The sequence below is a fragment of the Chrysoperla carnea genome, chromosome 3, assembly GCF_905475395.1.
Source record: "Chrysoperla carnea chromosome 3, inChrCarn1.1, whole genome shotgun sequence".
Lineage (NCBI taxonomy): Eukaryota > Metazoa > Arthropoda > Insecta > Neuroptera > Chrysopidae > Chrysoperla > Chrysoperla carnea.
In genome coordinates, this window is record NC_058339.1 from 35,910,692 (window position 1) to 35,923,638 (window position 12,947).

At 29.5% G+C, this 12,947-nt stretch overlaps 2 protein-coding genes across 3 annotated transcripts in view; both read left to right on the forward strand.

The window, feature by feature from the left end:
- The first annotated feature begins 5,299 nt into the window (after positions 1 to 5,299).
- Positions 5,300 to 12,947, forward strand: part of LOC123296983 (probable G-protein coupled receptor Mth-like 1) — a 136,088-nt gene continuing 128,440 nt past the window's right edge. For both annotated transcript variants that reach the window (XM_044878721.1, XM_044878722.1), the window contains exon 1: positions 5,300 to 6,364. In XM_044878721.1, the coding sequence (XP_044734656.1) occupies positions 5,323 to 6,364 (1,042 nt within the window). In that variant the 5' untranslated portion in view covers positions 5,300 to 5,322. The remainder of the gene's footprint in view (positions 6,365 to 12,947) is intronic.
- On the forward strand, positions 8,438 to 9,651 carry LOC123296984 (succinate--CoA ligase [ADP/GDP-forming] subunit alpha, mitochondrial-like). Its single transcript, XM_044878723.1, has one exon. The coding sequence runs from the start codon at positions 8,550 to 8,552 to the stop codon at positions 9,570 to 9,572; it is 1,023 nt and encodes a 340-aa protein (XP_044734658.1). The 5' UTR covers positions 8,438 to 8,549; the 3' UTR covers positions 9,573 to 9,651.

The following is a 12,947-nucleotide window of genomic DNA, read 5'->3' on the forward strand; positions in this document are numbered from 1 at the left end:
TTTCAAAGAGGTACAGCTTAAAAAAATTGCAAAAAATCAAAAAATTTTTTTTATTTCCGAATTCGATAAAACTCAGTATATAAGGTAATTTTGACCCAAAAAGTACAAAAATCGGGTGCATTTGTTGACTGGTTGGATAGTTTTTGAGATACGGACTAAAATCAATCCAAATATTGCGATATCTCAGAAAATCTGCATCCAATCATTAAAGTAACCTGATTTTTATACTTTTTGGATCAAAATTACTCCATCCACCGAGTTTCATCAAATTCCAAAACAAAATTTTTTTCCCGATTTTCTCGATTTTTTTAAAGGGGTACCCCTTAAAAAAAATGCAAAAAATTGAAAAATTTTTTTTATCTCCAATTTCGATAAAACTCAGTATATAAGGTAATTTTGACCCAAAAAGTACAAAAATCGGGTGCATTTGTTGACTGGTCGAATAGTATATGAGATATAGACTAAAATCCTTAAATGAACCTGAATTTTGTACTTTTTGGATCAAAATTACTCCATTCACCGAGTTTCATTAAATTCCAAAACCAAATTTTTTTTCCGATTTTCTCGATTTTTTCAAAGGGCTTGTACCCCTTAAAAAAGCTTCCATTCTTATATATATAGATTATTACAAAGACGAGTACATTATTCGTACTTGATTAACATCTAACCTTAAAAAGATAAAAAACTTAAGCCTTCTGTATAAGTTTTTATAATAAATAAGATTAAGACCTCAAAATACGTCATAAAAAATTTTATATTGATTTTCGGGGTGAAAACTATAAACTTTTACCAGATACTTAACAAAAAAAATCCAAAAGAAAGATTATTACTCAATCTGATCACAATCAAATTTTTGCAAACAAATCAAATGTTTGTGATTAATAAATATATCAAATAACCATCAAATTAGTGTACAGACTTAAATAAATAAAGAGATGAGATACAAATTAAACAAAGATCGATGAAGTAGTTAATAGTTTGTTTTTACATAAAAGAGACATAATAATGCTTTTTTTTTTATTAATATTTTGTTCTTTACAAAAAAAATTGGTTTCATACTTATTTTATTATTATAGATCTACCAGAGCAATTTAATTTCAATTTCATTGTAAAAATGTTCGTAAGGAAACGTATTTGAACTTTCTAAGATTTTGCTGGGACAAAAGTGAGTTTAAAATTTATGAAATATTGTAGATGCTGGCAAAAATGCATAATAAGGTATTTGATAGATTACCTAGGTGCTCTAGGTTAGGTAAGGTTAGAGTGGCTGTCCTGGGGTGAGACACACTTAGACCATAGGGTCCATTGTGATACCGTAAAAGGGTTGGCCCATCCTCGGCCACTATTCCATGAACCATTTGAAGCTGTTTAAGAACAGCAGGAGGGCTTTGACGTCGACTGACTTTATGTCGGAGAGGTCGTCAAAGAGAGGCTGGTCAAGTAAGTCCATCTCCTCATGACATGAGCTGGGCAGTGACAGAGAAGATGAGACATTGTCTCCTCCTCTTCACCACTGTGACAGCTCCTGAAGTAGTCGTGATACAATGCCAGGCCTAAGCGTTCAGCAATCTTGCCACCCAGCCAGTGTCCTGTGATAGCCACAACATATTTGCGAACAGAGGCCCTTAGAAGTGATATAAGAACTTCGGAACGCCTGCGATTGTACTCAGACCATATCTGTCTTGTAGTACCACAAGTACGTTCTACCCTCCATCTAAAATTGGCATTTTTCAGGATATCCTCCATCAGGAGCAACTTGCAGTTCGCAAATGAAACTCCCGGATATTTATTGATGCTTGTGTCCGGCAGCATTGTGCCATTTCTGGCAAGCTCGTTGGCTTCACAATTTCCTGGAATGTCCATACGAATAAGCTAGCCCCATAAAATAATCTATTTTTCTTTACTAATTAAAAAAAGACCAATAACATCTTCATCAGCCCGAATTTAAATTAATATTTTTTAAAAATTACCGGTGTCACAATAGTTATTTACGCTACAAGTGGAGTAAGAACATTATTAAAATACGTATGTGAAATTTGCATAAATAGCACGAGTTTGCCAATCACAGAAGTTCGTTAATAATGATACGTAATTTTATCGTCCATAATTTTAGAAGCACACTATATATCCATATTTCATAGTAATGTCATAAACTAGTTTTTGCAATCAGGTTAAGTGGTTATAACTCGGAATTATTTTTAATCATAAATTCAAATGATTTTAATACATAGTATACTTGTTTAAAACACAATATGCTATAAAAACATGACCTATGTTCATATTTAATATGTTATCATTGAATTAAAAATTATTCTTTTAATGGATTTTATTATGTGCTGATAACAATTGATTCACATCAATCAAAAAGAAATACACACTTAATATTGTATAATAATTATTATTCATATTCTATACCTCTATGTACATTTTATCAATTTAATTACTCAGACCTCATTAAGCATGTATGAGCATGACAATAATGTTTGATTTAAAAGCTTTATAGGCAGGCTTTTACTCAAAGAATTAAAATTAAAATTTCAGCATAGGTATCCGTGCAAATTTTTAAGAAAAAAGTCATTGAAAATTTAAAATACATTGGCTCATATGGAGGAATCTCAAAAAACGACATATTTTGAAAGTTTCTGATAATTTTCACTTGGAATGAATGAAAACAAATAGAAAAAAACTTTTAAATAGAAATAAACATATAAGCAATGACATAGAAAAGAAAAAACCAAGTGTCTCCGTCCATATAAGGGATGTAAGAGCAGAGTAGATTCAGAGTGGAAATATTTTTATCTTATTTTCAACTTTGATGATAATTTTGTTACAACTTCATGAATGTAGACGAAAAATAAGAATACAATTTTGTGCCTTGGTTTTCAAAATATCAAAAGCTAAATATTTAAACAAAATTTTCAATTTTCGATATTTTGAAAATTATATATAAAAATAAGTAAAGCGAACAAAGTTAATTATTTAAAGCTGCTACACAGAAGTCATTGTTATCGAATATTCCACACCAAATCATAATTTAACATAAAATTGCATTCATTTAAAATTGTATACATCTATTTTTAATTATGATGATTTCTATTAAATATTTAAGACCCCAATTATTATTACAATTTTAATAATTGAATTTAGTTCATTCACTTGATAAAATAAAAACAATGTTTTATCGATGTTAATGTTTTTATTAAAATTCATGCATCTTTTAACTAAACTGCTTTTATCAAACAAGAAAACTGTATTAAAATTATTTTTGTATCAATATGAGAAATCAATAAATTACATAACATTGTAATCGCGTGGTGTAACAATAATTAATTTTTCGTGGGTTGACAAAATTGCAATTTTTGCTTTCATGATTATTATTATACCATGTATATATGAATATACCAAAGTATATTGTCTTTAGTGCCAAGTTTGTAACGCCTAAAATATTGATGCCTATTTAGTCGATTTCCGGTTCTCTGTCTGTCCACCTGTGGACACAGTAACTCAGTAAAAACGAAAAAAGATATCAAGCTGAAATTCTTATAGCACGCTAAGGCGTAAAAAGTGAGATCATGGTCGTAAATGAACCACATAGGTCAATTGGGTCTTGGGTCCGTAGCACTCATCTTGTAAACCGTTAGAGATAAAGAAGTTTAAATGTAAAAAATGTACCTTATAAAAAAATTGACAACTTTTGTAAGAAACATTATTCTGTAAACATCAATGTTTACTCGTGAGAGCGCAAATTGTAAGAAAAAAAGATACTCTTATCACTTTGTTAGTAAGATTGGCTATTTTTCTTTACTTACATGAAGTAAAAGTCAAACTGCGTAATCACCACTGTTTAAACATGGTATTTCAACAATTATCTCAGTCAATTGTTTGTTTTAATTTGTCTTATTATTACTTTAGCTAAATTAATAAGGTAGAATTTATGTTTATGACTTCATTTAAGAAATTATCAAATTTCAGTTTATAGAATTCGCGCGGTTGACCATTGTCCAATATAGTTGACGTGGACTAAATAATTTATTGTGATTGTTTGGAAATGCCTAGTCGTTTTATATTTCAATTCAATTCTGTTTTTTCAAGTTTTTTTTAAAACCATAACGACTCTTACAAAAATTGCATTTTCACTGCTCGGTACTAAGAAGATGTTTCACTCGCATCTAAATGTTTCCCCATTTCATACAAAAAAATATTGAATTAGAGACCTTTGCTGATTGATGAAATCATTATCGAGGGAAATAAATGTGGATGTTAAGAATAACACTAACTATTGAAAATATTATCCTAAGCCCTTAGATTCTAAATTAGCTCTACTTTACTTCTATGTATATACCAAATCGAGAAAGTTCTTTGAAAATATCGTCATTATTGAAATAACGGCTTGATTGGAATTACAAATGGGATTTTTAAGCGATAAATTTCATTTTTTTTATTAGATAAAATAAGATTTGTAAGTAAAAAATGAGTTCAAATTAATCCATTGACAAACTGGAGGCATGGCACCAAATAATATTTTGTTCTCGTAACTAAACGTCATATTCGAGATTATCTACGAATTTATTATATTGAAATGGTTGATCTATAAAGAAAGGTAAGAAATACACAAGAAGAACAGATGATAGTTTTTGTATACATTCAGACATACACATGTGAGTAGAGTAGTATATGTGAATTAAAATGGAGTGGGGAGCATTCAACCTAACTACCTTCTTTCACATGAATACACACTATTGTAGCCAAACAATCTCTCATATATACAAACAAAATGCCACTATAGTATCTAAAAACAAGTTCTTGGACACATAATACACATACTTACTTATTGCAAGTAGAGGTAGACTAGAGTCACTAGTAGAGTACTCAGTCATATCACCAGAGAATCTCTTCTATTTAGTTTAGTTACTGAATAGCTTTTGATGACCACTAAACCATAGTTTACTTTCATGGCAGAGACTACGGCGTTTGTTGTGAACAGAGCATAGTTAAAGTTTACAACCGGCACAAATCATGAATATGAATTCAACTACGATTGTTTTTTAAAAACAGACATTTAAGTTTATGCAATTGACATTTAAGTTGGTGCGATTGTGTTTTGTTTTTTTTTTTAACTTGACATTTAAGTTTGTGCGATTGTTTTTTTGTTTAAAAATGATTTAAGCAGTGTGTTTTTATAAAAAACGGTGTCAGTGTGTATTGCATGTGTTTTTAATGCGGTGTATGTATGCATCTCTGCGGATGACAGAGACTCAATAAGAGATAAAATATTCAAACACGTGGTTTTTATGTTGTTATTACTTTTATAAACTTTAAAATATGACAAAAATAATGCAAGAATTATATCAATTAAAATATTTTCCATTATTAATATTATTTTTAATAATTAATCAATGTGAAACTGTTACAAAAACTACAAAAACAATAGCGATATCACGATGCTGTCATCGTGGTGAAATTACCAAAATTTTCGATAACGATTTACAGTGTATACAAAATATCGACAGTGAATGGAAACCTCGTATTTATTCGAAACGAAAACAAGCGTCATTATCACGTACACCATCGAGTTGGACTATTGTGGAAGCTAGTCGTCCTGATTGTGGATTTTATAATGCAACAGTTGTAAAATCCGATAATTATGTATTTTTAGAGAGTGGAAATATTTTTTATAATGATGTGAAAATACCACGGGATCGGTTTTGTATTGAAAATGATGCTGCGTTAATATGTTTAGAAGATGCGATAATGCCTCAAAATATTTACGCTGGTTCAGATCAGCATACACAAGAAGTACGAGTGAAGAAATGCTGTGGTCAGGGAGGAATTTATAGCCCATCGAAAAAAAGTTGCATCGTGCATACGTCACATGAAGCTATTACACTAGATTCGAAACAAAATGTTTCCTACCAAATGATTGGAGGTTTTCCAATTTGTCCCAACGATTCAGTCGGTTTTGTAAAACATGGTCAAGTGAATTTATTTGACCTAATGCCAGATGGAAGCTTTCACGGTAAAATTGGTTCTACAATCCTTCAAACCGGTTTATATTGTGTGGAATATTTTTTGGATATTGATGATACAAAAATTCCACATATTTTAGCATGTCCGGATTTATCCGCGGAATATAGTAGTGAGTCAAGTGATTGGAGCTTAAAATTATATGCGATTGGTTTAATTATTTCAGTGATATTTTTAATTGCTACGTTAGCTACCGGTTTCTTGTTACCTTCTAGTCATCATGTGTTACACTGGCGGTGTCAAACTAATTATGTGACGTGTTTGTTAATTGGTGATTTTTGTTTAGCTGTTACAAAATTAGCTGGACATAAATTAGTTGGTACTGCTTGTCTAACAATTGGTAAGATTTATTCATTTATTCATTATAATATTTATTAGATTTATTTATAATTATGAAAATCGATTTCAGTATAAAAACCCAATAGAATTTATAAAAAATGCATAATCGTTCAACTTAAACTTATATTATATTTGAGATATGAACCGAAATTTTTAAAACGTGTGTGAATTAAGGTAGTACTATCGGTAATAGACTTTGCATTCAGAATTTAATGAAACTTGGTATAGTTGTCCATTATTATATCATAATATTAACCAGTTAAATTGTTAGAGGCCTTCAGAGAACTGAAAATCTGAACGTCCAGTTTATGTGTATTAAAATAAAATCTGTGATTTCCCATAAGGATCAATGTTTAAATATCTTCAAAATATCTTTTTTTCAGTTCTCTGAAGGTCCCTAAAAATTTAACTGGTTAATTATGATATAATAATGAACTACTATGCCAAGTTTCATTAAATTCTGAATGCAAAGTCTATTACCGATAGTACTACCTTAAGAACTTCTATCATGGTTTCATTCAAAAAATCAAACATTAAAATAAGTTTTTGATTTCGGTTTTAACTTTTATTTAGTTTTATCGAGAAGGGCTAGGTTTCTCAACATGTGGGATAGATGGAATGTTCTGTATTTTTGAAGGGTGCAATAAATTATTCGTGGTTGAGTGGATACATAATATATGGATAAAATTTTTATGGATTTTATGAAAGTAATAAAAATCTGTTTTTATCCCTTTTGTCAGTAATAAAATTATTTCCGAAAAATGTACCCTCATGCATAATTTCTATTATTGTAATTATTGTGATTTGCTTTCTCTTTTCACAATAAGTAAGTGAAGAAATTTTTTATATGAACTTTTTTGGAAATATTTATAATTTTAAATCTATGTCATATTTTATACTTTTTGCTATTAAATATTATTTTTTTTATATAAACAGTTTTTAACAATTAATAATTGAGGCTTAGAATCAAAAAAATCTGTAACTACTCTTCAGAACTTGATAAAAGATGTTCAATGATTATTTTAAGATTTTCAAAAGCTCAAAAATTGACATTGTGATGTCAATTTTTCGCTAGCTATCACTTTTAATTCCGGAACCAGGACTCCACATTCTTGAAACCTGTTTGAGCTAGGTTAATTTTGATCACAAATTTGAAAAGAATGACCCAAATTTAGTAGGCTTACATACTTGGTTTATCAAAATTGGATAAAATTTGGATGTGATAGAGCAAAATAAATTTTTTTGGATTCTGATGACGTCATAAAGTTAAAAAATTCGATTTTTTGATAGCACAAGCAAATTTGATCCGATCTTATTGGAATTTTTTTTGAAATCCACTAATTTTGGGTCATTATTTTCATCTGCGTTGTCAATTTTTCGGTACCTATCACTAATGGGCTTAATTCCGGGACCAGGACTCCAAATTCTTGAAATCTATTATAGCAAGGTTAATTTTGATCACAAATTTGAAAAGAATGACCCAAATTTAGTAGGATTACATACTTGGTTTATCAAAATTGGATAAAATTTGGATGTGATAGAGCAAAATTAATTTTTTTGGATTTTGATGACGTCATAAAGTTAAAAAATTCGATTTTTTTGATAGCAAAAGCAAATTTGATCCGATCTTATTGGAATTTTTTTTGAAACCCACTAATTTTGGGTCATTATTTTCATCTGCGTTGTCAATTTTTCGATAGCTATCACTAATGGGCTTAATTCCGGGACCAGGACTCCACATTTTTGAAACCTATTAGAGCTAGGTTAATTTTGATCTCAAATTTGAAAAGTATGACCCAGATTTAGTGGGATTACATACTTGGTTTATCAAAATTGAATAAAATTTGGATGTGATAGAGCAAAATTAAATTTTTTGGATTCTGATGACGTCATAAAGTTAAAAAATTCGATTTTTTTTTTGATAACACAGGCAAATTTGTTTCGATCTTATTGGAATTTTTTACTTTTTGAAGTCGGTCTTTTTTTTTGTTAAAAGTTTTTTTTTCCGAACAGTTGGCCTTGTTTGAGGTGACAGAAAATTTGTTTTCCATTTGAAATATTTTTTAATGGTGATAATATTTTTGACACTTTTTTCGTCTCAAAAATTGGACTCGATGGTTTGTGACCCATGATTAGTACTAAAAAATTTAAATTGTCGTGCTTGAACTGTGATGAAAATTCTCTAAATGGCACAAAAAATCTGTAAACGATTATTGACAAGTCCATATTTCAAAAATTTTCGTAATTATTCAACGTCATGTTCTGGAAGTGTTGGTGGAAGTCCTGCGTACAATAAAACTCGACCACAATTAAAAACTTGTAATTTCACAAAAGTTCTTGTACAAGGTTTCACCGGTAAACAAGGTACATTTCATGCTAAAGAATGTATGGAGTTTGGTACGGATATTGTGGGTGGTGTCACCCCAAAAAAAGGTGGTCAAACACATTTAGGCAAGCCAGTATTTAATACAATCAAAGAGGCAAAAGATGCTACAAAAGCTAACGCATCTTTAGTATTTGTTCCACCCGCATTAGCTGCATGCGCTGTATGTGAAGCAATTGAAGCTGGTATCGAATTAATTGTGATCATAACCGAAGGTATTCCTCAACAAGATATGTCAAAATTACGTACACACTTAGTGGCGCAAGATAAAACACGTGTACTTGGACCAAACTCACCGGGATTAATATCAGTTTTATCACCTTGTAAAATGGGTATTATTCCATCTCAAATTGTGAAAAAAGGGAAAGTAGGAATTATTTCCAGATCGGGTACATTAACTTATGAAGCTATAATGCAAACTACAGTAACGGGTCTGGGTCAAACTTATTGTTGGGGTATAGGAGGCGATCCATTTAATGGAACAAATTTTATCGACTGTTTGGATGCCTTGTTAACCGATGACGATACGGAAGCGATTATATTAATTGGTGAAATCGGTGGCCAGGACGAAGAATGTGCAGCTGAATATTTGAAAGAACATAATGTGGGTCGATGTGCTAAGCCAGTCGTTTGTTTTATTGCGGGTAGTACAGCGCCAGAAGGTCGACGTATGGGACATGCGGGGGCATTGATTTCTGGAGGTAAAGGTAAAGCTGCTGATAAAAAGAAAGCTTTAGCTGATGCTGGATGCATCGTTGTTGATTCTCCGGCTGAAATGGGTTGTACTTTGCTCTGGGAAATGAAACGTTTAGGTATTGCAAAATAAGCAAAATCATAAATCAAATGCGAATCATTTTGAGTTAATGTTTATCTAGTTTTATGTGACCTAGTTTCATAAAATTGTAAATGAAAATGCTCCAAATAATAAATAAAACTTTTGAGATAAAACCATTTAAAAAATCTTTGCTTCTTTGCAAAGAAATTTTACTGATAATTTGAGAATTATCAAAAACACTCCACTTCAATAAAATTTGATACTTTGATAAAAAACTAAAACTTTTCTGAAGTTTTGTTTATGCTAAATTTTTTATTTTTTATTAATATTTTCTGAAATATCCTAAATTTTATGTCTTTCTATTATTTCAAATTCTTAATTTTTTACGAGAAATCTGAAAATGTAATTTCCAAATTTCAAAATGGTTTTACGATGTTTTGTGTGTCCTAAATATATTGCAGTTTTCTTTTACCCTGTTACTATTTTTTGGTTATCTTCTTTGCAAATTGGTGATTATTTCTCACGGCACATGTTTTGTATGTATGCGTTGGTGATTATGATTGAATTACATACACCAGTCGTTATTTTAGCTTTTAATAGAGACCTGTGTTGCAAAATAATGTAGTCGTGAGCAAGGAAATTGTGTCACCAAGTAGGTATCTACCAATGTCTTAGATTATTCTTATACGCATTCACTAACTGCTTAAAAGCAGATATACGTGTGATATTTAGATTATGAAATTCGCTGATAAACGTAATTTTATTATATTTAAAGAATCACTTTCTTTGTTCTTGAATAATACGTCTAATAATAATTAATATATTTTTCTTCAAACGAGTCTAATTAAAATTCACTAAATATTCAATTTGTTATCAAAAAAATGTATTAATTTGATAACTGGTGTTTTTTTGATTATTTTTATTGAATAGAAAGAATTCTAAGCCGATTTCTTTTTATGAAATATAAATACAATGCCTTAATTTATTTAATATATATTTAATTAAAGAATAATGTAATTATTGTTTGAAGATCTCTGTTTAATGAATTATGATGTGTTTAACTGACTTCAGCAAATTTTTTATTTATATTATACCAAGCGATTAAAAAGTCTAAAAGACCTTTTTTTAAACCTTATACACTTAATTGTTAAGGCTTTCTTTTTTCTTATTCTACATAGATTCTGAAATTCGACTACAACCCATTAACCATCTTGATAATACAAATTTTGGGAAAACCTTGTAAAAACTTGACAAAGGGCGTTACCCAAGTTGAAAACGTTAATTTTGACGATTGAATCCATGTTTTGTCAACATTGATTTCTCGACTATTTCCAAAAGAAAATATTAGAAAAAAGCAATCAGTAATTTTTTTGGATTTTTTTAATATTTAAGGCCCTTGAAATCGCTTTTTCAGTAGAAAACAGAACTTAACAATACAAATTTCTGATAACTAACATATCTTCTGATATTCAAAAATTAATTGTTTTTGACGAGATATATTTGAGCGCAAACTTTTTGATCGCACTGTATAATGAATACTTAATTCAGTTTTAATATTATATTATTTTATTTTAATTGATTATTTACACGTTAATTGACCTCTTCAACTTGTACAATATAGAAGATCTATTATTATTATTATTCCGACTGATCATTTATTAATTAGTTCAAAGTATTTATTAAATTTAAATAATTATTATATTTAATGCATTTTTAACGACCACACACAAATCATTAACAATTGTCGTCAATTTGTCATTTTTTTCATTTTAATTACAATGCAATACTTTTATTACGTCTCTAGCTTAACCCTTTTTGATTTGTATTGGCTGAAATATCGGTTATTCTCTATTACGTATAGACAATCACAACTCAGATTATTACGAAGACGAAACTATATTCAAAACACTTTACAAGAACTTAGTTACACAGACTTACAGCATTTCCCAAAGATTAACATTACAAGTCCATAATTGATCAAGAAATTATATTGTAAATTGTAACTCGTATTATTAGTTCTCTCTTAATTTATTTGTTATAATTTTTTAACTGTGCTCCATAAGACATGTTGATATAAGGTAACCTTATCTTTTCCATTATCATTTTTTTATAATTTTTTTTAGAAGCCGCAGAAAATATTTCCAAAATATAAGGTTTAGTTGACTTCTAATCATACTCCTAAACGTAAAATGAATCCTTTCTTGGGTTAAAATTACTTGTTACCTCAATTTCAGAACAAAAACTTGTTTGTGATTTTTTCGGGTTTTTTCTAGGAGGTCGGTACGGTAGGTTTCTTTAAGGTGTTTCGATAACAAAAAACTGAAATTATGTGTGTCAATTAATAAGTATTTAATATGCCCTCTGTATAAATTTCAAGTAGATTGTCTGTAATAGTACAAGATCCGAATTAAGGTCGACCTTCACCTATCTGCTTACCGAATGAAAGTTATTTTTTATGGAATGTAAAATATTTACAAATATCCCTGTTGTGGGTTGCCTTAAAAAATATGGTCCAGACAACTTTTAATAAAAATATCAAAACTGGGAAAGCTTGTAAACATTATTTTTTGACTGATTTTGTGGACAATCATATAGCACCGTATTTGCAATAAAATTATCTTTATTTATATATGCGAGTCAATGAATTAACAGATGAACGTAATTACTATTCACAACCTGTATAAATGCGATTAAAGTGAACGAAAAAAGGCAGACAACATAGCTGCTGCATATTCTTTATGGCTTTTACTTTCGAGTAGATCAAAATTCGTAAGATTTGCAAGTCAGTGAAAAATTTCTAAAAATTTTACTCTTGATATTTTCACTAAAAGTAGTCTGGACCACATTTTTTTAGGCAACCCATTGCAGGGATATTTGTTAACATTTTATATTTCATATAAAATAACTTTCATCCGGTAAACAGATGGGTGAAGGTCGATCCTAATTGGGATCTTAGACTATAAGGTTTACGATAAATTAATTATTATTAAAACTTTTACATGGTGGTATATGAAGAAGTCGTAATAAATGTTGGTTTTTTTAGTCAATAAGTGCTTTTAAAAATGTTACCATTTACATAAAAAACTTTTATCAATATTCCTAAAGCTTTAAAATCATACCAAAATTTAGAACTGTGCATAAAAATGAAAAACTTTTTTTGATAAAACACTGACTTTGCTAGTTAATTTCTCCTAAATCGTACAGAGAATGGATATTAATTTTTCACAAAAGACATTTAAAAGGATGATTAATTGGTAAATAAAATTTCAAATTTTTTTGATCATTTTCATTTTTTTGGTATCGAAATACCTTTAGAGGAATAAACTTCTTAGGGAATTGTAGAATATCGAGCAATAATAAATTTTGATAATAACTTTGAACAGTAAACATTCAAAAGTCGGGCTGATTTGATGGTTGGAAAGATAA